The 27,263-nt window shown below is 36.7% G+C and overlaps 1 protein-coding gene across 2 annotated transcripts in view; it reads right to left on the bottom strand.

The window, feature by feature from the left end:
* Positions 1 to 27,263, bottom strand: part of LOC128986103 (ubiquitin-like protein 3) — an 83,519-nt gene continuing 56,256 nt past the window's right edge. The window contains exons 1-4 of one of the 2 annotated variants that reach the window (XM_054406236.1): positions 13,535 to 13,664; positions 11,074 to 11,182; positions 6,898 to 7,062; positions 1 to 1,018 (exon numbers count right to left, since the gene is read on the bottom strand). In XM_054406236.1, the coding sequence (XP_054262211.1) occupies positions 954 to 1,018; positions 6,898 to 7,062; positions 11,074 to 11,182; positions 13,535 to 13,627 (432 nt within the window). In that variant the 5' untranslated portion in view covers positions 13,628 to 13,664 and the 3' untranslated portion in view covers positions 1 to 953. Of the gene's footprint in view, positions 1,019 to 6,897; positions 7,063 to 11,073; positions 11,183 to 13,534; positions 13,665 to 27,263 lie in introns of those variants that run through there. The other variant, XM_054406237.1, reaches the window with a different exon arrangement.

The raw sequence follows: 27,263 nt of genomic DNA, 5'->3' as shown, positions 1-27,263 counted from the left end.
AACAACATAACAAAATAAAAAGTCTTTGAAATTCAATAAAACTAAAAACAGATCTCTGCTAATACAAACATAATAAAGAGTATCTTTTCCAAAATGAAATAAAGTAACCTAAATTTCTATAAGAAATTAAAAGTAAATCTATTAAATAAAACAAAACTGATTAAAGCAAATTTATTATTAGCAAAAATAGTTACATACCACGTCAGGATAAGATTACAGTACTATTTTTTAACTGAAGCCAACTGATACTAGAAAAGACCTGGTATGGATCATAAACATAAACAAATGACGTTTTTGGCCCGAAAGTAAACAAAACCATATGTTAATTAATTTTATTAGTATAGGGGTTTTGTTTACTTTCGGGCCAAAATGTCATTTGTTTTATGTTTATGATCCATACCGGTACTTTTCTAGTATTCATGCTGAAGCCTGTTTTAATAGATACATTCAAGAGAATACAATATGATGAAAGTTTTCACATACATTAATTTAGTATAGTAATCAAAATAAGTTTTCAGTTCTTAAAAAAAAAATACTGACACCGTACAAGTCATAGATTCAAATTTCTCCAACCAACATAGTGGTATTGCAAAAAACTGTTGAAACTAGAAGTCTATAAATTATGCCTTCTGGTGTTACTAAGGAAAATGTCAAACAAATCCTATTCAGGCCCAATATTATATACAAACGGCTTATAACAATCATAATATACTCCCATACATGAAGATACGGAGTCCCGAACACTAAACAAAGACACTATATATATTACACAAGTGACATGGACGCAACCGCAATCGCACTAGAGTCTGATCGTCACAACCTACAACCCGTCACTCTCGGCAGAAAGTCTTCGAGGCAAGAATAAAAAATTCATGGGGAAAGACATTGAATCACATATACATTTGATGCACCCTCCTAGTGTTGCCTCGAGGTAGAAGTAACTTGTCTGCAGATTACAAGATGACACAGGAAGTGGAGCAGCAACTGCTTCCCCCTCCCTTGCTCTTCTGCCGTTGGTCTACAACAAACATGTTCTTACATGAAATCATTGTTACCACACTTGATATTGCACACAGACAATTTTAGATAAGTACAATATTAGCATTCAATGCAGGAGGGGTTTCCGTACGTCGAACCCAAGTGAGCTAATGGTGTACAGTACAGCAACGCAATGTATTTCAATTTATTTACTACTATTTAGGCTAGTTCCCGCTTTAATGCGAGGATTACTCTTGTCACAGTAGCTGAAAGCAATATGAAGGATAATCGATACTATCACCAAGTATGAGTTGTGTTCTTTGATTACGTTCCTGTGGGATGCAGGTCAGGTCAACCCCAACTGAAATCAGTTGACAGAATGTGTGTGCAGAAAGATGTTTGGAGATAGAAAATGTGCACAATTAATTGTTATCAGGAGTTTGCAGAAGGCCGTACACATTGGCACAAAACGTCCCGGAAAGAGTGTTCTATCAGTTCCCATCGAGACAGTAATTAAAGTTAAAGTTGAGGAAACTTTGCTTGCTAATTAGCGTGTTTAAGACTACCAGGGTTTACCGTGATTCTTGTTTATAGTGTGTTCTAAATATGAGTTCAGCAATCTATCATTGTCACACCACAATCCGCACTCAAAATTCCTTTAATTTGGTCACTTTCTAAAACCTGACTCAGAATTTGTGCAAAACATTGTAAACATTGAGCTTATATGACTTATATGACCACCTCTAAACTCCTTCTTCCAAAACACTTTACTTCATTCAGATCAGTAAACTTGTGATGGACTTCAATAATGGTGTATGCCTTCATACTCTGATTCATAGTTACAGCCCACTCTTGGTAATTCAAACACTCAATAAATTGAAACTTTTGATAATTCAAAATAAAAGATCAGTCCGTAGAGAATCTCTCAACATTTCAAATATTTACCATGTATTTTGATACAGTCGGCATTTCAAAGTCCAAATAAAAGGCAGGCCAATTTGGAACACACAGTAATTTGAAGTTTCGTCGGCAAAACACTCTATAATTCGAAGTCAAATATCAAGCAGTAATTCAAATTTTCGTCAGCAAAACATTCTATAGCTCAAAGTCAGGGCTCCCTTCATGTTATAGCAGAAAACTATACATTCTGTTCCACAGTAGTTTTGGACGTTTTGATATTTAGTTAGAGCAGTAGGTAGCTATTTTCTGGTTGACAGTGTTTGCCGTCAAGCACAATTTTGAGGTTAGGTTCCTTTCACAATGCTTACAGTACATTCATTATCGTTATTCTATTGCATGTCATTAGATCAAAGCCTAAACCAATAGCCCGTCGGAAAACAAATTATACCAGATTGAAGTATAACACTGGAACAATAAGCGGCAACCGAAACAACATCTCACGGCAGTGGCTAACCTCGCATTGGAACAATAGTTTGTAAACGGTGCTTTGACGAGTGAGTATACTCGTCGCACGTTGGGGGTAGTGAGATTAATCGTCATGCACAGTTAACATGTTTTAAACTTAGTTTTGTAATTCGCTAAGTTCTGTTTGTTGAAGCCTTATGTTGTGTCGAACCGTAGCCGAAGCTAAATTATTTGTTGTTTTATCATTGAACCTAATCATATATACAAACCCCTTTTGATTGCGGGAAAAAAGAAGTGCAAAGTAGAGTGGGAGAGTCAAGTCAGAAGTTGTACAGTAGAACTCTCTGTAATTCACTGGTTTATTTTTCCCCGATAAATCAAACTCTCGATAATTCAAAACTCTTGATAATTCAAATTGATTTGCTTAGCCCACCAATTTAGAATAATAGTAGATATTTTCCTTCCCATCGCTTTCAGACTATGATTATTCATTAAGACAAGAATGATCATCTTGAAGAGGACTGGCTGGCTAGAATGGTAGCTATTGACTGGAAGAATATGGCGTTGGTCTTGGATTCAAACAAGCTTGATGGCTGCAATGAGCTCAATAGAGGCCTTAATTTAAAAACAACACTAGTAATTAAACACTATCATGATTCAGCATTTCATTATTTTAGTGCTTACAATGAATAATCCCTGTTTCAGCTCTCCCATTCAACAAATTTTTACGATTGAGGTGCCATTTTAAAGCTTATTATCTCGCGGTGTGACGAATAGTAACCGAAAAGGTAATTTCCTGTAGGGCTTCACCCATGGGCGTTTTATTTATTTCGCTTTCTAAGAATTTGTTATCGTGACCAACTTTCTTTACAACGGTTTAAATGTGAACTATAATTTAACAGCTGATCCTTCAAAACAACAAAAGTAGAGACAAAACAGTTTCTGAAAATGGATTTTAAATAAGCTACGGTTTTTTATAATTATAACCTGATTGAGGTAGGTAAATAACTTGTTACAGTTTGGATAACTTTTCACCTAATACTGTAATTGTCATAAACAAACATAATCTTTGAAAACTAAAGGGTATTAAATTATACGTTTTGCTTTGGATATGAGTTTTGAACCCTTTTAAAAGGTGCAATTTGTGCATGGGTCTCATCCTAACTATTTACAACAATGTAGGCTGAAGTCTCTCACGGGTATTATTACTATGTGGTCTTTTCTGAGATAAAATTATGGCTATTGCAGTATTGGACACAAAGCTCTAACCGACTCACTCTCAGTCTCAACACTACAACACACTTTGAACTAAAATCAGCACTGTACATTATTCATTACATGTGTTACTATTCTCTTTTTTTCCTTGTGGTGTGCCGGTGTTCACTATTCCTGCCTGGAACATTTAACTTTTGCAAGCCCAGTCAAGCTTTACTGTGACTTTATATTAAAAATATTTCATGGAAAAAAGTATTTGTGTATACAATATACACCAAAGAAAAAATTATTTAACTTCACATCTAATGGCTATGTTGTTAAAATTAGATATTTTTATCAATAACAATCAGGCCAATCTTATAAACTATTTTGTAACTTTATAAATCTACATTTTATTTTAATACGGTGCATCATTTGTACATAACAATTAAAATCCTAAGTGAAATCTACGTTTTGACCCAGCTAAGGATTTGTGAAGACCATCTTGCAATACTTTGCGAAAGAATCCAAAACATGGAAAAGCCAATATGAAGAAAGGCTTTGGCTAAGGAGAAGGGCATTGCCATCTGCAATCTTGTTTTACAGACAATTTCAACTTTATAGTTGTGGGGTGATTTTCTTGTAGCCGTCTTTTTAGGAGACTGAGTTTAAGTTTTTTTTTACATCTTAATCCAATTAAAAATAGAAAATAACAGAAATATGTAATAAAGTTAAGAAAAAAGATACTTGGTTTCAGGAACAGAACATGTGCACCACATCTTTAGTTTTATGTTGATGTTTCATACACATTAATTTTTAATTTGAGAACTTGAGCCAATGATATTAAAAGCCAAAGTGAATTGTTATCCATAACACAATTCATCTTTGCACTTTTATAGAGAATAGAAAGTTCCCCTAAGCCATTGACACAAAATCATTTGTTTTATTAATTGGCACTCAAAACACAAGAACACAGGGTAAAATGGTCTTGGCTGGTGAAGTTTTGAAGTAACAAACAAGAAGATGGTAGCCAACTTTCTAAGAGAGTTTAGTTTCGTTCTTACTGCCATAAAAAGTTTCAAAACTGTACACTCACTCTTTGTTTATTCATTTTCAGATACTCTGCCTCCCATCATTTTGTAAAAGTGTCGGGGAAATTTTAACATAATCAATACAGTAGAACCTTGATAACAAGACTTTCATGGGGATTATTAAATAATATTTGAAATCAAGGTTGACTTGTTATCTAAGTTTGCAATAATAACATGTGATTAGGGGTAAAGTAAATTCAAGCAAATTTGAAAATGACACAATATTATAAATTGTGAATTGTTATTGAGGTTCCACTGAACTAATTTTAATAATTAGACTCTAAATTAAAATTTACTTTGATAGATGCTAATAGTTATGATGTTATTGAAAATGTGCTGTCAATATACAATATATCTGAAATTTAGTATGTGGGTTACATACAAATCTTTCATAGAAAAAAATACCAAACCTTGAAATTTGTTTTACAAAAATTGATTTGGACTGTAAGATTGTTTATTGAAATAATTTGTTTAATGATAGTAAAAGCTAATACAATTTTAAAAAAGTAATATTTATTAAGGGGATTGGCCCGATAGAGCATCTATATACTTTATACAATAAGGCACACCTCTGTTTCATACCTTTTTTACCTGTCCTACTTAAGCGATATTCAGGATCAAGGTGTCATTGTTAATGTTACGATTTAGCAGAGTAACAAATTAAAACTATCAAGGTAATTTACTTAAGGGCTTCCACCCCTAGCGTTTGAGGTTTTTTTTTAATTTTGCTTCCAAAGACTCAGTGATTCTGACTAACTTTCTTTATAACTGTTTAGATATGAACTTGTGAGCAGCTGATCTTTCAGTTGAATGTTTAACCACAGTCAGATTGTAAACAGGAGACAAAGGAGTTGAAAATGGATTTTAAATAGGCTGCTTTTAAATAACTGTAAGCTGATTGACGTAGTTATATTACTCGTTATCATATAGATCTACAATCTACGTCTTATTTAAATAATAATTTTCTTACACATAATATTTGAAAAGTAAAAAGGATGTTGCATTGTTCAGTTTGCCTCGGACACAAGTTTTAAACTCTGTTAAAGTGTGCTATTCGCGCATGGGTTCCCTTGTAGCACTTAGGCTATTTAACTATTCTATCAGCCTAATTTTTAAGTTGTCAAAACACGTCAGGCTTATTGCACTGGAACAACATGAACTGTGACACGAGCACAAGCTTAGAGATTTGATAAAGGTTACTCCCTGTTCATTCTTAGAAAGCGACTTAAACTTTCTAGAGAGCATAACAGTTATTTGCTCAAATTTCCTTGCTTGGACTGATCTCAGGCTTTTATCACTATGCCACTTGCTATAATGGCCATTAGTCCCTATTTCAATTTTTTTTTTATCATCAGGATATTTCTAACAGCAAAATACTAACCAGCCAAATCATGGTGTTCTTTCTTTCCTGTTTCGTTAATAGACCAACATTGTGTGAATCTTCTAAAAATGTAATGAGCACATACAGAACTTTTTGAAAGTGGAACTATGGCATACTATGTTGTATATGGTACTGAATGGGTTGATACCTCAGAATACTTGTCTTGTAAGCAATAGCTAATGTCTGAGTTTGGAAAAATATAAAGCGTTATAGAAGAAATTTTGACTGAACATTGCCAACGTAGACTTAGTACATGCGATTAGCCGTTTTGTCTTTAAAATGCAGTATGTTGTTATGTATGTTTTACCATTGACAATGGGTAGAACGTTCTATTTATCAGCATATTAAAGTTTTGGTTTAGTTGAATTGAGTCACCAGAAGATTGTACTAAAATTACTGATTTTAATGGAAAACATTAAAATTTTAACTAATGCAAACTCAAAGGATAACTTATTGTAACTACAGAATGTTTTATGTCACATTAATCATATCAGTAAAACAAAAAAGCAAGGGAGAAAATAACATTTTTAAACTGCTGCTAACTCTGTGAATGGCTTATTCAACCATATTCTGTTAAAATAAAACAATGGCTACAGCTGGTCCATTTATCATGTGTTAGACAATGTAAATCATCACCAACAATGAATTTCAAACAATTAATTGGTTCTTATGGGTTGGAAGTCTACTTCAGAATCTAAAAGTTAATGGTCATACACCTTCTTCAACTAACTGGGATCTTCAACTCATACCCCAATACCCAAAACCGCAATAACTTGAATCAATAATTGGTCAATTATTCGTATATTTATAATTTTACATGATGAATTATCGGAATGTTTTCTGTTCAGTGTTTGGGAACCCACATAGAGATGCCGTCCCAGGTCTCACCTTGAGAGTTAGGTTCGGGTAGATTTTCACGTGGCACTAAGTGCATGACAGTGGTGCGGCCGAAGGGCAGTCCTAGCGCGCCCAGCGTCACGTTGCTGTGCAGGAACCGGCCTTGGTAGATCAGTCGCAGGATCTCTGCCTTCTCCACTGCCTCCTCCGCCCAGTCTGCAACGACATTGGTCAAACATTAAAAGATATCTCGCAACGTCATTTCAGGAAAATGTTGGTATTCCAATTTCAAAAATTAGAAGACTACAGGGTTTTAACTACATAGGTTGTCATTATAAATTTACACTAGATTTATAGATTTACACATTAAAAATATATTTTTTTTTTTTTAACAACATGGGTTGATAACATTGTTTTGTTATTGTTCATTATCATTCAATGATATTTTTCTAAAGGATGAATTTAAATTGGTTTGTGATTCATTAAAAAAAAAACTAGAGGTGGGCCGATACCGATATTCGATACCAAAATACTCTCGATACCAGCGGTATCGAGGTATCGTCGATACTCGATACTTGCCTGTTTTGGGTTCGATACCGATACTGACACTGAACGGTACGAATCGGTGCGGATTAAGTCAGTTCAGAGTGGGTAAATTGCCGTTATGAATCCTAGCTGTTTGCCTACTTAGTAAAGACTACCTTATTGGCTAGTTTTCAACTCCAGGGATGATATTTGGTTTGTTTGATCACCACTGCGAGCGCTAGTGGCCTTGGCATTTTAATAGACACGATCTCATTGGCTCATACCTACTGCCCTGCGACGACGATCAACCAATCAAGTGCTATGTTTTAGCGACATTGAAACTTGGGTTGTTGTTGAATGCCGCACCGAGTACTAGTGTCTTTACTAACTTATTAGAACCTTTCTCATTGGCTGGTTTTGGATCGGTGGACGACGATAAACCAATCACGGTTAGCGTTTTAGAGACGCAGTAGTCCTCTTATATGCACGCTCGCGGTGTTGCAGTTACATTGTATGTCGTATGGTCCATCCGTATGTCGTATGGTCCATCCGTATGTTGAACTGTTGAGGTTATGTTATTGTTATTTCACATTGGTTCTAATTGAATTTCTTTTGATTTTAGTTAATGAATGATTTTATGATTTTTATTTAAAATGAGTAAGCGTCAAAGTGATGTGTGGGTCTTTTTGAATATAATTAGTGAAAGTAGTGATGCGGCAAAATGTAAACTGTGCAAAAAGATAGCCTAAGTCTTGTACGACTTCTAACCTCAATAAACATCTGAAACTCCACCATCAACGTGAATTTTCCCAGAGGAAATTGAACAAATCAACAGTTGGGGAAGAATATAGGCCTAGGCCAAGATGAAAGTGTAGACGATCCCATTGTTGTTACAAATCCAAATCCAAACTTAAATGAGTTTAGCCCACTCTCTGTTAACATAACACACTAATATGGATACAAAAATGTGTATTCACATTTAAATAAACAATATAATTATATAAACAAAGATATTCTGCTTATTTATCGTTGACAATAAATGTGTTCATATTAAAATTAATGTTTTATTCGATTCCAGCTGTTATTTTGATAGGTATCGGAAGTATTGGTATCGACAGGTATTGAGAGTACTTTGGTGGTATCGGTATTGGTAATCGGTATAGACAATTTTTGGTATCGGCCCATCTCCAAAAAAAACTTTTATCTGAGCTCATTTTAGCTCTTTATCCCCACTGCACAAAGTAAATGAATTTGCATTGAAATGGTGGGAATGCTCAGACACTTAAGATGGTAGTACTGGTCCCACCAACTACGATGATAAAAGTGATCTCATAACTTTTTATTGCTTTGTTTTAACCATAACAAAGCTACTTAATACAATTCTCAATTTTTGTTTTTTTTTATCTTAAATTTTCATACATTATAAAATTATGTAGGCAGTGAACTTCTAAGGTGAATTATGTGGACACAACAATATCCTAGGAATCGATGACACAAAAGTTCTGTACTGAACCTGAAAATATGACAGACTAAGCAATTTATATTTGAACTAGCAGAGTATCCGTCCTTCGTACGGGGTTGGCGTGTAAGTATAAAATGCTTATTGCAGTTTTATACTCGTGTTTTGCGTTTGCAATAGAAAAGGAAAAAAGTAAATTTCTCACAGCTTTTTCTTGCTGCTTGATTCAAATTAGCTGTTGTCATAAATGGAAAAAGAATTAATAGTGCTGCACCCTGATGGTAAGCCTTAACCTTTTAATGCTATTGAATATCACAGAACCAACTTGTGTAGTTGAAACAGCTGGTGAAATTCTTTAATTCCTTTTAAATATGAGTACTCATAAGGTTAACATGGGAACTCTAGAGCCAATGGGGTGGAGCCCGAAAGCGCTTGAGATAAGAAACATCTACATGTTAATCGGGAATGTGAGCTATCGTCATACAGTAGACTCCCTCTAGTTCGGCCACCTCGGGACCGGACCACTGGCCGAACTACAAAACGGCCGGACTAACCGGATGTAGTGCATTTTACATCATCAAAATACAAATCATAGTATTGCGCAATCGTGATATGTTAAGTCAATAACCTTGGTTCAGTAATAAAAACTGTAACGTTAAAATCACGCTTACTCAAGCAAAACAAAAATTACACAACACTGAACGTACAACAATAAATCACGTAAAGAACAGAAAAAAATGGTTACTAATCACCCAATCACAAACTGTTTTTGAGATAGCAAACAAGTGCACAGCAGACATCAGTTGTGTAAAGAACAGATGATTGTCAGTGCAAGCGGATAGCTTGACCTTGAAGCTAACGATGACCATTTCTTTGTTTTGCTTTAATTTATTTTTGTCAAATAAACTGTGGTGTTTCAAAAATAATAATGGGAGAACCTACCGCATAAAAAAATGGTCCGAAATATTTAATTATACACTGCATTTCAACTTATTAGACCGAAGAGAAACTATTTATAAAATGTTCTCGGTATTTTTGAGGTTATGTAACATAGTTTTACATAGGTAATATGCAACAATTCACCCATAGAAGCACCCGTCAACTAAACTGACATGAATTGTTTACTTCTCTGGCTGGAAACTAAACATTCAAGTTAAATCCTGTCGAAGGCAATTCCCCCGTGACGATGTGACTTGTCCCCCTGAGACCAGGCCGGACCATCCGGCGGCCGATCCAACCGAAGCCGAACTAGAGGGAGTCTACTGTACCAAATTTCAAACCAATCCGCCCAGTAGTTAATGCGTGATTGAACTTCAAACAAACAGACAAACTTTCACATTAATAATATTAGTATGAAGTATGATGATTGGATTTTCAATATTGGATTTTTGGAATAGTTTCCTATTTAAATAACAATATGTTTGATAAGTACTTAGGTTTGAAGGCACATGGAAGGTAAATAAGTTTGTCTTTATTGAATTGTTGATATCTTAGTGTGTAATAATTACAGTGTACATTTGTCAAATTTGATCATAATATGAGTGATAAAAAAAATGCTTGCATAGTCTAAGCAAGCAAACTACCACAGTTGACTTATTCTCCATATAAATAACATAAGAATTTTAAATTTACTGTTTTTTGGGATGTACTCTGTAATCATTAAGCGTACAACAACGCTTTAATATTCAAAATTATTTGTTTGCTCTACTACAGAAAGGTTTATGGAGAATTTGGAATTTGTTTTAAGGGTAAAACACGGAAACCCCTATTTTTATACCATAAAACCTGATTCCCATAGTCTGATCGTGCAATTTCACAAACTCAATTGAATAAACGTTGGTTTAGACTTTTATACCAAAATTCCATCAAAATTGGATGATCACGAGTTTCATGATAATGAACACACATATACTGTATTAATACAAATTAGAACTAATTGTGTTTTTGGCCTCTGGAGACATCAAACTGAAAAAGTAAATTGGTCTCAGGGATAGGTCGTACCGAGGGGGTAGTCAGTACTTTATTCCCTATATGGTCAATAACTGAAAATTTCAATAGGGTTAACACATTAAAATTTAAGAAAGTGTGTTTTTGAAACACTAGCCTTGTAAAGAGAGTTTGAAATAGAATAAAGGATTATAATAAATTAAAAATTGGTCTATTCTGATAAAAAAATTGTTGATATGTTATAAATAACATTCAACTGGATCTAAGATGAATATCCGCTAGCAAGTGTGTTTTACCTTCAGGCCAGTTGTCAAAGACATGTTGTGCTATGTCCCCGGCTGAGTCGCTGGGGCTGAACAGGTACTCCTTAGTCTTTCCACTCACTAGGATCAGTCTCAGGTTGATCTGTAAACATAAAACCACAGTCATAAACACAAATAGTACATCTATATATATTACAACTGTTGACTACTGTAATAGTAGGGGTAGTTCCATGAGTTGATACTTATGATGCCACTGTCGCGGCTAGAACAATGATTCAGAGAGGGGGTGGAAAAATAGGCGGTTTGGCAGTGAATATAATGTGAAATGAAGGAATTCAAGGGAAATAAATGTTATGGTGATTGAGGGAAGGAGACTGTGAGGTGGACAGATGGTGGAGAAAGAGAACTGTAGGGAGGAGATGTGAGTCAACACTCAAAGCCAGAAATACTCTGAACATAACTCATAAGTATGTAGTCTTCATCACTTTGTCCAAGAATCAACCAAATAAGAGGGTATTTTTTATGAGAATCCCTTTAACACTTTTTTTACTTTGTCTACCATACTTGACAAGTGATCCACTATTGTCTCATACGCTACTGCAGCATTAGCTCCAATTAGGTCTTATTAAGTTAAGGGAATGGGGAACTATTCAGAAAATAGGACCGAAAGAAGATTAAAGCGCAATACAGTATTAAAGTTTAAGAAATAGAAGTACCGTACTACTCTTCACCGTACCTCGTCACCCACTATTTTACGATTATTACTGTAATTATAAAATACCATTTAACTATGACTGTATTGTTGGAATTGAGCTAATAACAACGAGAACAGTTCTATCACCAGTTCCGATCCACTTTTAATTACTGGAGTGCAGTGCAGTGCATGGCCCAGGCCAATCACAAAACCAATAACAAATGCTCACATTCAGATTTTCATATCATTAATTTGCTAATGCACTGCTTTCAGGTTTGTTTTTACATTTCCAAATTTACCAAATGTATGTTTCTTGTTGATGCTTACATGGGCAAATAGCTAATAAATCGTTATGATTTTAACATGCTATAAAAGTATTATAGAGACATTTTTATTGATTTTAGCTGACAGCAATAATTGGCTCATTATTTTTTACCTTATAACAAAGCATTGGAAACTTTAATATAAAAAAATATTCTAAAGGGTAACTATTAAATTAAATTTCAGTGACCTTAGGGGTGGGAGACAATGTTAAAACGCACAACCTTCGCTACACATAGGACAATACTTTTCATTGACTTGAAAATGAGTTGGTCATGGATCATAGATATTTTGTGTTATTTGAACTGGTTGCGCGCTTCGAAAAAAAGGTACCCTCTCACTGATTCTGCATTATGAATTTAATCATTGCTGGCAGCAAGGGGAAGAACAAGGCTACTGATTAATTTAGTACCGTGTGATTTTGTTACATTGTCTCAACAAGTTTGATGGGAACGGACGTTTTAAACTCCAAAACTACATCCTAAAACCCCTGATTACTCCCCGGCAACCCCTAACTAAAAGTAACTAACTCATATTTGTTAATTTGGCTACTTAATGATTTAATTTCCTTATATAGTAGACTCCCTCTTATCCGGACACCTTTAACCAAACATCGGTTTAACCGGAATACACTCGACGGAAATGACATCTCTTTAACCGGACAATTTTTATCAGCACTTCGGTTTAACCGGACTAGATCAGCAGGAAGTGGGCGGTACTGAAACAACCATTCTCGTGGGAAAGATTTGAGACCAGTGATCACGTGTCTAAATACAATGCTCTCCTAAATTTAAGTCAAATACGCATTTAAACAATCAGTTTTTACAAGTTTTTGGGGACGTCGGTTTAACCGGATATACCATTATCCGGCCTGGCCTCGGTCCCGAGGAGACTTATTGAAGATACTTATTGAGACCCAATGATGTACCTACTTAATTTTAAGATGTCCTAAAGGCTGGCCGACAAACGCTGCAGTGGGAGTGGATGAGAGTATGTTAACGTTTTTGTCATATTAATTTCTGCAACGTTTGACGACTGACATTGGTTGTAACCAGAGGAGGGGGGATTTTGGAAGTACTTTTTGCTTGCATGCTGGGTATATCTATATGGAAAACGGTGACACGCACGGCGCATTCGAAAAAAATTACAAAGTTAATACTGCACTACTTATATTAATTGTTATTTTTTATTAGCCTATTCACTGTCAGAAACAGAAAAAAACTAGACATGAAAATTGCAATAGATTTTACTCTTGGTGCTACTTCTAATTGACATTTTACAATCTGATTCCCTAAGACATTTCAACTTAAGGCCACAGAAGTGCCTCATTTTTTGTGGATGTATGAAGTAGTAATAACATTTTTATTTTGTTGAGAAGCTGTTGAAAGAGTTACAGCTTACATTTCTAGAAAAGTTAAATTTGAGTACATCGATCACCGCCTTCTTCAACATAATTTCTTGGTTCAGTTTTACACTCACCTTTTCTTGGTTATTGTTGAGGTTGGTGACAAAAGGGGCTGCTTTAAGTAAACCAAAAGAGCAGCGACGCAAGAACCATTGTGATGCGAACATTGCCACAAACACTTCCTACTTCAGTTCACACTTTGTAATCACTCAGTCCTGATTATTACCAATGTTACTAACAAGAAATCCCTTCCTTCTTCAATCTATTATTTTAGTTTTTGTATAAATAACAATTTTACTTAACAAACAAGAGAGCCTAAAACTGTTCCGGATCAAAACTATATCTAAATTATGTATTTTGAGACAATTAAGAAAATAAGATGGGATTAACAATGAATTAATTAATTAAGGAGTAAAATAAGAAATTTCTCATCGGAAACCCAACATTTTAGAAGATGTATGGATGAGAAATGCCTATAAAAACTAAAACATCTACCGAATACAATACTGTATTATCACCTTCTTTTAAACCTAAGTCATGACTCTTTAACGATACGCCGAAATAAAAAAATTACATATTTATAGGGAAGAAATTAGGTTAATTAGTTGGTGAGAAGTAACAAAAATTTAACCCTTAAGAAGACCCACAAATGATTTTTTTAACTTGACTTTATCAATTTTCAATTATTGTTTACTTCATTGTAGTATGAATAGCCTCCGGATAACGAAAAAAAAACCTAAAATGTTTAAATCAGATCAAAACTAGTTGTGAATACAACAATTGGATTGCCTGAATCAGGTATCTAAACCATTATTATTAATCAGTGTTTAGCCTAACAACAGATCTTACTAACCAATAAAAATATGTTGCAATGATTTAAGCAAGAAGAATTTCAGATTTTAATTCTCTTTGAAAATTGATTATCATTTTATAAGATTTAATTGAAAGTAATAACTAAAATAGAATAATTTGAATTTGAATCTAAATTTGTTCACCACAATCACAAAGTACAATATTCTCAAAGTATAATATTGTAACAAAACGATAGCAAGGAAGTGAGTACACTGTGAAGTAATGATTGGAGGTTGCCATTGTGAGGTTGATATGGCAAGACTAAGACAACATGGTGCAGTAATTGAAAGTGAGATTGGATGAGTCACTACAGAATAGCAGCAGCAGCAGCACTGCAAGCCTACATTGCATATACATCTTACATAGAGGAGCAGACAGTTTGGTGAAATGTAACTATGTATATTTGTATATAGTTTATATATTTGAAATATTTGAACTAACCCTTAAAACCCATGTCAAGGTAAAAATGCCACATCATATAAAAAACGTCCAATTATGTTGTTTACAAAGATGTCAGGAATAATTGAGCCCTTTCTCAAACATTATTCATAGAAACTTGTTTAACACAGAATATACAAAGGATATGGTAATTAAGAATATTTAAGCATAAAGTCTTCTATATATTTTTTAAAAGGGATAGCGGAATTTCGCTCCCTTGGAATCTAACCCCCCTCCCAAACCGGACACAGACGGGTCTCACAGATGGACTAGAAGACCTAGATTTTGCCGATGACCTGTGCATTATGGCTTATAGAAGTAAAGATTTGGAAGATAAACTTAAAAACCTTGGTGGTAAAGGTTAGTTTAAAAATTAACCTAGGAATAACGAAAAAATTAGAATAAACAAAAGAGATAACCAGCATCTTTACTTAAATGGCATGGTCATTAAAAGAGTAGAAGATTTAGTCTATCTTAGAAGCATAATTGAAATATGAAGCTTCCAAGATGGACAAAATCTTCCATTGAGAGTTCAGTGGGTGAGCTTTTGTTGTGGCCATATGTCCCCAGCGGGATTAAAAGAAATAAGACACTTCGGACACACATCACACTCAAGCAGTCTCTAATGTGACTATAGTTTTGTTATATAGCTGCTGTAGTTGTAGCCAGAGTGACTTTGTGATGATGATGACAATGGAGGTAGAGGTGGGATTCTGGCTCAGGACCAAGGTTGTAGTCTCACTTCTCACTTCCGACAGACATCACACTCAAGCAGTCTCTAATGTGACTATAGTTTTGTTATATAGCTGCTGTAGTTGTAGCCAGAGTGACTTTGTGATGATGATGACAATGGAGGTAGAGGTGGGATTCTGGCTCAGAACCAAGGTTGTAGTCTCACTTCTCACTTCCGACACACATCACACTCAAGCAGTCTCTAATGTGACTATAGTTTTGTTATATAGCTGCTGTAGTTGTAGCCAGAGTGACTTTGTGATGATGATGACAATGGAGGTAGAGGTGGGATTCTGGCTCAGGACCAAGGTTGTAGTCTCACTTCTCACTTCCGACACACATCACACTCAAGCAGTCTCTAATGTGACTATAGTTTTGTTATATAGCTGCTGTAGTTGTAGCCAGAGTGACTTTGTGATGATGATGACAATGGAGGTAGAGGTGGGATTCTGGCTCAGAACCAAGGTTGTAGTCTCACTTCTCACTTCCGACACACATCACACTCAAGCAGTCTCTAATGTGACTATAGTTTTGTTATATAGCTGCTGTAGTTGTAGCCAGAGTGACTTTGCGATGATGATGACAATGGAGGTAGAGGTGGGATTCTGGCTCAGAACCAAGGTTGTAGTCTCACTTCTCACTTCCGACACACATCACACTCAAGCAGTCTCTAATGTGACTATAGTTTTGTTATATAGCTGCTGTAGTTGTAGCCAGAGTGACTTTGTGATGATGATGACAATGGAGGTAGAGGTGGGATTCTGGCTCAGGACCAAGGTTGTAGTCTCACTTCTCACTTCCGACAGACATCACACTCAAGCAGTCTCTAATGTGACTATAGTTTTGTTATATAGCTGCTGTAGTTGTAGCCAGAGTGACTTTGTGATGATGATGACAATGGAGGTAGAGGTGGGATTCTGGCTCAGGACCAAGGTTGTAGTCTCACTTCTCACTTCCGACACACATCACACTCAAGCAGTCTCTAATGTGACTATAGTTTTGTTATATAGCTGCTGTAGTTGTAGCCAGAGTGACTTTGTGATGATGATGACAATGGAGGTAGAGGTGGGATTCTGGCTCAGAACCAAGGTTGTAGTCTCACTTCTCACTTCCGACACACATCACACTCAAGCAGTCTCTAATGTGACTATAGTTTTGTTATATAGCTGCTGTAGTTGTAGCCAGAGTGACTTTGTGATGATGATGACAATGGAGGTAGAGGTGGGATTCTGGCTCAGGACCAAGGTTGTAGTCTCACTTCTCACTTCCGACACACATCACACTCAAGCAGTCTCTAATGTGACTATAGTTTTGTTATATAGCTGCTGTAGTTGTAGCCAGAGTGACTTTGTGATGATGATGACAATGGAGGTAGAGGTGGGATTCTGGCTCAGGACCAAGGTTGTAGTCTCACTTCTCACTTCCGACACACATCACACTCAAACAGTCTCTAATGTGACTATAGTTTTGTTATATAGCTGCTGTAGTTGTAGCCAGAGTGACTTTGTGATGATGATGACAATGGAGGTAGAGGTGGGATTCTGGCTCAGGACCAAGGTTGTAGTCTCACTTCTCACTTCCGACAGACATCACACTCAAGCAGTCTCTAATGTGACTATAGTTTTGTTATATAGCTGCTGTAGTTGTAGCCAGAGTGACTTTGTGATGATGATGACAATGGAGGTAGAGGTGGGATTCTGGCTCAGGACCAAGGTTGTAGTCTCACTTCTCACTTCCGACAGACATCACACTCACACAGTCTCTACTGTCTATCTATACCTAGTGATGACAGCATGGACTGCAGTGACCTTCATATGGTTGTACAATTGTACATAAATATATTTTAGACACTTCCACCTCCATTTTTGGTACAAATGTAAAAAAAAGATTGTAAATATTGAAAAAAAACTCTATAAAGGCTAATGAATATGTTAGCCTACAGAGGGAGACAAGCATCAACTTAAGTTGTAACATTATTTTAACTTGTGAATTATTATAAAAAAAATAAAAAATAAAAAAAAATAAAACATAAACTAAACTGTTATTAAATATTGAATTGGTGAGTATTGAAAAACTACAAAATTATGTTAAAAAAGAAAATGGGTTGTAAACTAAGTTAAAACATTTTCCCAGACAAGATTTAAACAAAATAAATTCCTAATTTTAAGAGAAGACATTTTTACATATTACATCTACCTATTCTAATATACTGTAATTTTGGTATAAATTATGGGTTGTAAAACAAGTTACAGTATATATTATTTACTAGCAAGGCACTTTTACGAGCTAGAGCTATATGCTTTTGGATGTTTTTCTCAAGGATTGATATTCTTTGAAACAATATCTATAATATTAAAAAATATTAAGTTTGCTTTTTGAGTCGGCTTGTCTCTTCTACCGAAACCGATTTTCATTATTTTGGCCTTAAATTAAAAAAGGTGTGTAGATTTGACATCAAGCATCACCATTCATTTACCTGCTGTATTACTTGACCTAAAAAAATCAATTTGATTTTTTAAAATTTTTTATAATAAAAAAAGATGTATTAAACCAGTTCTAACATTATCCTGTATGTTTTGGTCCAAGAACAAGAACCTTAAGTGAAGTACCAGCTCTCATTTTAGCTATTGATTATTAAGATCGAACGTACGCTGCTGAATCACGAATCAACAATAACCATAATTATGACTTATCTGCATGGTGAATGGTAACTCCATTTTTATTTTAGTTATGTCTTGGTCTTAAAATAGGTACCGGTAATACTAGAAAGAAAGGCTTTCATTTGAGATATTGATAGTTTGAATCAGTTAAGTTCAAGATACTGTATTACTCATTCAAAACAAATTTGTTATCACCCTAAATGTGATTATTAAGCCGGGTTTTACTGAACTAGCCCATTTTTGTTTGAATTTTTTTTATGTTAATGTGCCTGTGAGTAAAATTTAAAACCATTTTGATCTTTTAAGTCTGATTTTAGTTTTTAATTATGTACGAGTATGTCAAATGTATGACAACCAACTATACACCTATGTTAAATGTTGTAACATTCGACAAACCCACCTAGATGTAAATTATTTTAGTACCTATTTTATAATTCCCACGATAGATAAAGATAATATTATGACTTTATCATACTGTTATTTAATTTCAAAAAGACTACTACTAGTTAGGGTAACATAATGATTGCCAACATAATGATTACTAAACATAATAATTTAGCATAAATTATACACACAAGTTATTCAAGTATTTAATTTTAAGCCACCAATTCCTATGCCTATCTAATTTGCCACAAGTTTTACAAAGAGAATGTTAATACAGTATGATCATCAGTTATTTATGACCTTGAATCTCATTACTCTGGAATTGAGCTTTGAAATAAATGCAAATCAGGGCAGGAACTGGTGTTAATTAGGTCACCCTCTCAACACATAAACATCAGTGACTGCATTGCCCTCTCTCGTGCCAACACTGAACCGCCAGCACTGTGCTTTGCTAACTCATATAATCAAGCCCTGCCATGTCATTTGATATCATGACTGAAGCGTTTCATTTTGGAAATAGGTAAGATATGATTTCCAATCAGGACGGACTTAAAATATACCTCCTATGAACTGTTTCAATACCAAAATTGATTATAAACAATATTTGTAAAGTTAAGCAGCCACATTATTATTGCCATCAAATATCTCTCCCTTTCTGTTTACAAAGGACAATGTGCTACACAGTGTTTATAATACAGCCGCCGCCTTCTACCTCGTTTACATTATAACACAAAACAATAAGTAGTACAGTTTTTTTTTAATTTTTCAAAGTATACTATTTAAAAAACAATTTTATAAAATAAAAAAAACTATGTAGGCACATAAAAATTACATAACATTGACTTTGAATTTCTCCAATTATTTTGGATTGAAACTAACAAATAATGAAATCAGTTTCCACATTATAACATCCAAAAATTCACCTAACTAAAACCACAGAAAACATACTAGTAAAACTACTAAAACGAAAAATTTATCATTTAACCATCATTTTTGGAAACTACAAGTTAAGCCCTCTACCTTTAAATAGCTTTCATTACAAATGCGTTTATTTAACAAGCATAGTAAAAAATTTATTTATTGTATTTAAATCAAACCCAAATTAATACCACCTATAATAATTTCCAAAAAACACAAATTTTAAAGGTTTTGCATTTAAATGACTAACTAAAGCCTAAAGATAATAAAAAACAATACTTTATAGCCACTATATAACCAGAACTAGTATGGGAAATCACATTACACCGAACACTTGGTAAGCCGATATAACCACACGCACAGTTACCACAATCAGACTGAGCTGAGACTGAGGGACGAGGGCACGACCAAGACCAAGGTGGACGACGACGAGACGGAGGAAGTGGAGTCTCAAGGTATGGATCGGAACTCTACCGGCAATTGATTAGCATTGCTGAAATACGACCTTGCAGCTCCAGCGACGTGCCAACACCCGACGCCGCCAACACTAGATCAATTATCAATACCGTAGTTGTAGTTAATACTGTACGAGGGAATGTCTCACAAAGGACATTTCACATCGTACATTGTAACAAATCTTTATGATGAACAACTACGCGTAACGAACGCAAAAACTAAGTCGGGCGGCGTATGGACCTGACTGTCTTGACATGACAGGACAGGAAGATTATCTGTCAGTATTTGCGGCACGTAGCGTGATTACTTCAGATTGATATCGGATTGAAAACATGAGAGTTAACACCTGAGAGTGTATAGGGCCACCGCAACACCGCAACACTACAACAGCACTAGAGCACTACAGTATCGAGCGGGTCCGGGACTTGTGCCTTATCACACCGTCAATGTCACCGTTATCTCTGTACTAGTGGTCTGCAGTTATTACACGAATGACGACACTAAACTTTGCGTGCTCTGCTAGATAAACCATGTTTACCAAGTTGTTTCCCTGCCGTTAGGGATCGATATAACACGTTCTGCTATTTAACTAGCTTATCTGTGTGCACAAAGAGCTTAGAAAATCCGACTGGTACCAATGACGCAGCTATTATTTACTGTAATAATCATAACAACCAAAACGCTCCCGTATATATGATCGAATCTCCAATGCAAAACAAGTTTATAAAGTGTGGGACATTTTGAATTAAATTTAAATGACTAGGACCAATTTATTTGCCTGGATCATCAGCAAGTTTAGAGAACGAAAGGAACATGGGTCCAGAAGTAATATTCGAAACAAATTAGTCAAGAATCTAACTAACGTGATTTATTGAGCGATATCCGTATTGCTAAATCGACAAAATATTAATCAAATCAGTGCACAGTAGCATACTAAGGCGCATGGTACAACAATGATAAATAAGGGTGTTTAAAATCCATAAACATTATAGCATCTCAACTGAATTACGCGGACACGTAAACAACGAATTATAGTACTGTAATAATAGTGGATAATAGTGCAATGTAAAGTGTGTTCTAAATAGAAGCGACATTTAGCTCGACAGAAGGGTTGACGAGACTACACGTGGCAGTGACTGCAGGGTGTGACCTACTCTGCTCACTCTGCTACTCTACTGAGGCCAATCGATAACACGCACAGCACGCCTACGTCACCACTGTACTGTGCGAATTACGACCACGGTCCACCTTCACATCCTGGAAATGTGTTTACACATTACTTCAGGCTAGTAGTAAAGGGTTGCGGCATTATCACATGGATAAAGTCCATTGTAGTTGGCGCGATTTCGGGCTCCGAAGCCACGAGCTCTTCTACTAAGAGCTGGTCTAGTGGTAAGCTCCCAGTAACACGACAATGGAAATTGTTTTTACAAGATAATGTTGAAACTTAATTTCCTTCCCTTGATTATTAAAACCAATTTTACTGTACACTTTAATGTACAGAACCAGACATCCATCAGGTTAATTATACTACCAGACCCAGCGGCGCGTCACCGTAGTCTACATTACACTGTACACCATTTCCACAATGACGTAGGTGTCTAGTGGTAGTATGTAGTGTAAAGGACCAGACATCCATCATGGTAATTATACTACCAGTCCCAGCGGCGCGTCACTGTAGTCTACATTACACTGTACACCATTTCCAAACTGACGTAGGTGTCTAGTGGTAGTATGTAGTGTAAAGGACCAGACATCCATCATGGTAATTATACTACCAGTCCCAGCGGCGCGTCACCGTAGTCTACATTACACTGTACACCATTTCCACAATGACGTAGGTGTCTAGTGGTAGTATGTAGTGTAAAGGACCAGACATCCATCATGGTAATTATACTACCAGACCCAGCGGCGCGTCACCGTAGTCTACATTACACTGTACACCATTTCCACAATGACGTAGGTGTCTAATGGCAGTATGTAGTGTAAAGGACCAGACATCCATCATGGTAATTATACTACCAGACCCAGCGGCGCGTCACTGTAGTCTACATTACACTGTACACCATTTCCAAACTGACGTAGGTGTCTAGTGGTAGTATGTAGTGTAAAGGACCAGACATCCATCATGGTAATTATACTACCAGTCCCAGCGGCGCGTCACCGTAGTCTACATTACACTGTACACCATTTCCACAATGACGTAGGTGTCTAGTGGTAGTATGTAGTGTAAAGGACCAGACATCCATCATGGTAATTATACTACCAGACCCAGCGGCGCGTCACTGTAGTCTACATTACACTGTACACCATTTCCACAATGACGTAGGTGTCTAGTGGTAGTATGTAGTGTAAAGGGCCAGACATCCATCATGGTAATTATACTACCAGACCCAGCGGCGCGTCACTGTAGTCTACATTACACTGTACACCATTTCCACAATGACGTAGGTGTCTAGTGGTAGTATGTAGTGTAAAGGGCCAGACATCCATCATGGTAATTACACTACCAGTCCCAGCGGCGCGTCACCGTAGTCTACATTACACTGTACACCATTTCCACAATGACGTAGGTGTCTAGTGGTAGTATGTAGTGTAAAGGGCCAGACATCCATCATGGTATTTATACTACCAGACCCAGCGGCGCGTCACTGTAGTCTACATTACACTGTACACCATTTCCACAATGACGTAGGTGTCTATTGGTAGTATATAGTGTAAAGGGCCAGACATCCATCATGGTAATTATAATACCAGCCCCAGCGGCGCGTCACTGTAGTCTACATTACACTGTACACCATTTCCACACTGGCGTAGGTGTCTAATGGCAGTATGTAGTGTAAAGGGCCAGACATCCATCATGGTAATTATAATACCAGTCCCAGCGGCGCGTCACTGTAGTATACATTACACTGTACACCATTTCCTCACTGACGTAGGTGTCTAGTGGTAGTGTGTGGTGTAAAGGACCAGACATCCATAATGTCAATTACACTACCAGTCCCAGCGGCGCGTCACTGTAGTTTACATTACACTGTACACCATTTCCACACTGACGTAGGTGTCTAGTGGTAGTATGTAGTGTAAAGGGTCAGATATCCATCTTGGTAATTACACTACCAGTCCCAGCGGCGCGTCACTGTAGTCTACATTATACTGTACACCATTTCCAAACTGGCGTAGGTGTCTAATGGTAGTATGTAGTGTAAAGGACCAGACATCCATCATGATAATTACACTACCAGTCCCAGCGGCGCGTCACCGTAGTCTACATTACACTGTACACCATTTCCACAATGACGTAGGTGTCTAGTGGTAGTATGTAGTGTAAAGGGCCAGACATCCATCATGGTAATTATACTACCAGACCCAGCGGCGCGTCACTGTAGTCTACATTACACTGTACACCATTTCCACAATGACGTAGGTGTCTAGTGGTAGTATGTAGTGTAAAGGGCCAGTCATCCATCATGGTAATTATAATACCAGCCCCAGCGGCGCGTCACTGTAGTCTACATTACACTGTACACCATTTCCACACTGGCGTAGGTGTCTAATGGCAGTATGTAGTGTAAAGGGCCAGACATCCATCATGGTAATTATAATACCAGCCCCAGCGGCGCGTCACTGTAGTTTACATTACATTGTACACCATTTCCACACTGACGTGTCTAGTGGTAGTATGTAGTGTAAAGGGTCAGATATCCATCTTGGTAATTACACTACCAGTCCCAGCGGCGCGTCACTGTAGTCTACATTACACTGTACACCATTTCCACACTGGCGTAGGTGTCTAATGGCAGTATGTAGTGTAAAGGGCCAGACATCCATCATGGTAATTATAATACCAGTCCCAGCGGCGCGTCACTGTAGTATACATTACACTGTACACCATTTCCACACTGACGTAGGTGTCTAGTGGTAGTGTGTGGTGTAAAGGACCAGACATCCATAATGTCAATTACACTACCAGTCCCAGCGGCGCGTCACTGTAGTTTACATTACACTGTACACCATTTCCACACTGACGTAGGTGTCTAGTGGTAGTATGTAGTGTAAAGGGTCAGATATCCATCTTGGTAATTACACTACCAGTCCCAGCGGCGCGTCACTGTAGTCTACATTATACTGTACACCATTTCCAAACTGGCGTAGGTGTCTAATGGCAGTATGTAGTGTAAAGGCCAGACATCCATCATTGTAATTATAATACCAGTCCCAGCTGCGCGTCACTATAGTTTACATTACACTGTACACCATTTCCACACTGACGTGTCTAGTGATAGTATGTAGTGTAAAGGACCAGACACCCATCATGTTAATTACACTACCAGTCCCAGCGGCGCGTCACTGTAGTCTACATTATACTGTACACAATTTCCACACTGACGTAGGTGTCTAGTGGTAGTATGTAGTTTAAAGGGCCAGACACCCATCATGGTAATTACACTACCAGTCCCAGCGGCGCGTCACTGTAGTCTACATTATACTGTACACCATTTCCACACTGACGTAAGTGTCTAGTGGTAGTATGTAGTGTAAAGGACCAGACATCCATCATGTTAATTACACTACCAGTCCCAGCGGCGCGTCACTGTAGTCTACATTATACTGTACACAATTTCCACAATGACGTAGGTGTCTAGTGGTAGTGTGTAGTTTAAAGGGCCAGACACCCATCATGGTAATTACCCTACCAGTCCCAGCGGCGCGTCACTGTAGTCTACATTACACTGTACACCATTTCCACACTGACGTAGGTGTCTAGTGGTAGTATGTAGTGTAAAGGACCAGACATCCATCATGATAATTACACTACCAGTCCCAGCGGCGCGTCACTGTAGTCTACATTACACTGTACACCATTTCCACACTGGCGTAGGTGTCTAATGGCAGTATGTAGTGTAAAGGGCCAGACATCCATCATGGTAATTATAATACCAGTCCCAGCGGCGCGTCACTGTAGTTAACATTACACTGTACACCATTTCCACACTGACGTAGGTGTCTAGTGGTAGTATGTAGTGTAAAGGGTCAGATATCCATCTTGGTAATTACACTACCAGTCCCAGCGGCACGTCACTGTAGTCTACATTACACTGTACACCATTTCCACACTGGCGTAGGTGTCTAGTGGTAGTATGTAGTTTAAAGGGCCAGACATCCATCATGGTAATTATAATACCAGTCCCAGCGGCGCGTCACTGTAGTTTACATTACACTGTACACCATTTCCACACTGACGTGTCTAGTGGTAGTATGTAGTGTAAAGGACCAGACACCCATCATGTTAATTACACTACCAGTCCCAGCGGCACGTCACTGTAGTCTACATTACACTGTACACCACCTCCTACACATTCAATACATAGAATATAGTGCATACGATGGCTCGTGTACTAATTGGTACATACTTCACTTCCAAACATCTATTTCGCAGGATAAGGGATACGATTCAACCTACATATAAATACATGAGGAAGAAAGCATACAACGTGTATTGTCAAAACTGACTCGTTTTTATTATAACACATTAAATAACCAATAATTTAAATTCAACGACTCATTTAGGATTATCCCTCATTTGGTGTTCTAAAAGCAGTTATTTTATTGGCATTTCAGTGTTTTCAGCTTAAGTTGCAAGTAATCCATAGCTACATAAACATCAGAAAGTTTAATGACTGACGAAAGTCATTCCGTAAATAACTTAGAGACCTTGATAAACAAGTCAAGAGGATCAGATTAAAACAGTCTAGAATCCCTACCGAGGCCACAAACAGTATTTCACGGTTATTCGCTATCAATTGGCCGAGGGCGGCGGTAACTGTGTGGAATGTGAGAAGGTGGCTGACCGGTTATATTATACAGTACAGTATTGCGGCGACGACCTCTGTCTAGTGTCTGCCACGTGCAATAAATAAGCTGTGTTGAAACTATCAATCTGCAGATACCTTAAAAAATAATTGAAGGTAGCAAATGAAGAAACTATTTTGACACTTTTGGAACTAATGTCGGTTCAAAATAATCAAATGATTACCATGGCAATGTTTACCCATGATGAGATGGTTAAATCCGAAATCTTTTGATTATACAGCCGGATTTTAATGGTGGTTCTTATTACCAGTAGTTTTTGGTTTCTGAGCAAAGTTACGAACAGTATGCTTTTAGTTCAATCACCAGACAATGATAAACACATTACTGATTTAATGTTACAAAATACTTGTCGATCTAATATACCAATTTTCATTGAGCTGATTGTATACGATTTTTGTTTGTGACTATGAGCCTGGCGGTGTGGGTGTTAGGGTATTGACGCCAGCTCTCAGCAGTAGAAACGGCGTTACTGCATACGTCAGCGGTCAATTACGGATCACACCTTGAACCATTGCATTACTATTTCTACTACAGTAGTAGCTAGGTTCTTGGGCAAATGTTTATTTATAATCTAATGTAGTTTACTCTTGCTCAATTTAATGTATTGAATTTTCGAGTTTTTTTTATTAGTACCTAATTAGGTCTTATTATCTGCAATGGTCTATACCCTAATGTTAAACTAAGAACAATATCTAAAATAAAAATAAACAATATTCAAACAATACTCCTTTACAAAATCAACGCATTCCACAATACTTCCGGTGACCGATAAAGAAATACAAATATTGATTGTTAACTACTGTCATTGACTTTATATCTACACTGTGTAGATATAATAAAGTCAATGCTACTGTGATTGAATCATGCTGAGGAGTAGTTTTGTACCTTATGACAACGCTAACTGTTTCACCGTCTCCAGACATATGAAATGTGTGTGCTACAATATAAGGCTATTTTACCCCAAGTTACAAAGGTAAATACAGCATATCGCAATATTTCTACAATACGAAGTGAAACATTGGATTTTAATTTGGTATATTACACCAGAATGGAGAACATTTGACAAAGCTATTGTCATCAGAGTGTAACTTGACTCATGGTGGAAGGTGGAAGGGGGAGAGGAATGCCCATATCTTAGCCATTAATCTCTGTATATAGGTCAGTCTGAGTCTGTTTTTGCTAATGTCTCCCAAAGTATGAAACACTGTCGCCGACCGCTGGCTTCCCTTTACTGATAATGCTTTTTAGAAGTACAAGTACAAAAAATAACACTTGGGTTACTGACCAAACAAGCGTACATGATTTCCTTTCACCAGGAACGTTACGGTAATAACTCATTATGTTTAGAGACTTCCCTACAATGATACAACGAAGATTTGTTAGTACATTAAAAAAAAATAGTACATGATTGTACAGATAATTCAAAATAATACGTCTTTAAACCGGTTTTTGAGAAATGTTGTCAGCGCTACGACTTTTTAAGTGTGAT

The sequence above is a fragment of the Macrosteles quadrilineatus genome, unplaced genomic scaffold (assembly GCF_028750875.1).
Source record: "Macrosteles quadrilineatus isolate MER2022 unplaced genomic scaffold, UCM_ALF_1.0 Scaffold_2__2_contigs__length_208266976, whole genome shotgun sequence".
In the NCBI taxonomy this organism is placed as follows: Eukaryota; Metazoa; Arthropoda; class Insecta; order Hemiptera; family Cicadellidae; genus Macrosteles; species Macrosteles quadrilineatus.
The sequence above is the reverse complement of the archived record's forward strand: the minus strand, read 5'-3'. Positions and strand labels throughout refer to the sequence as shown.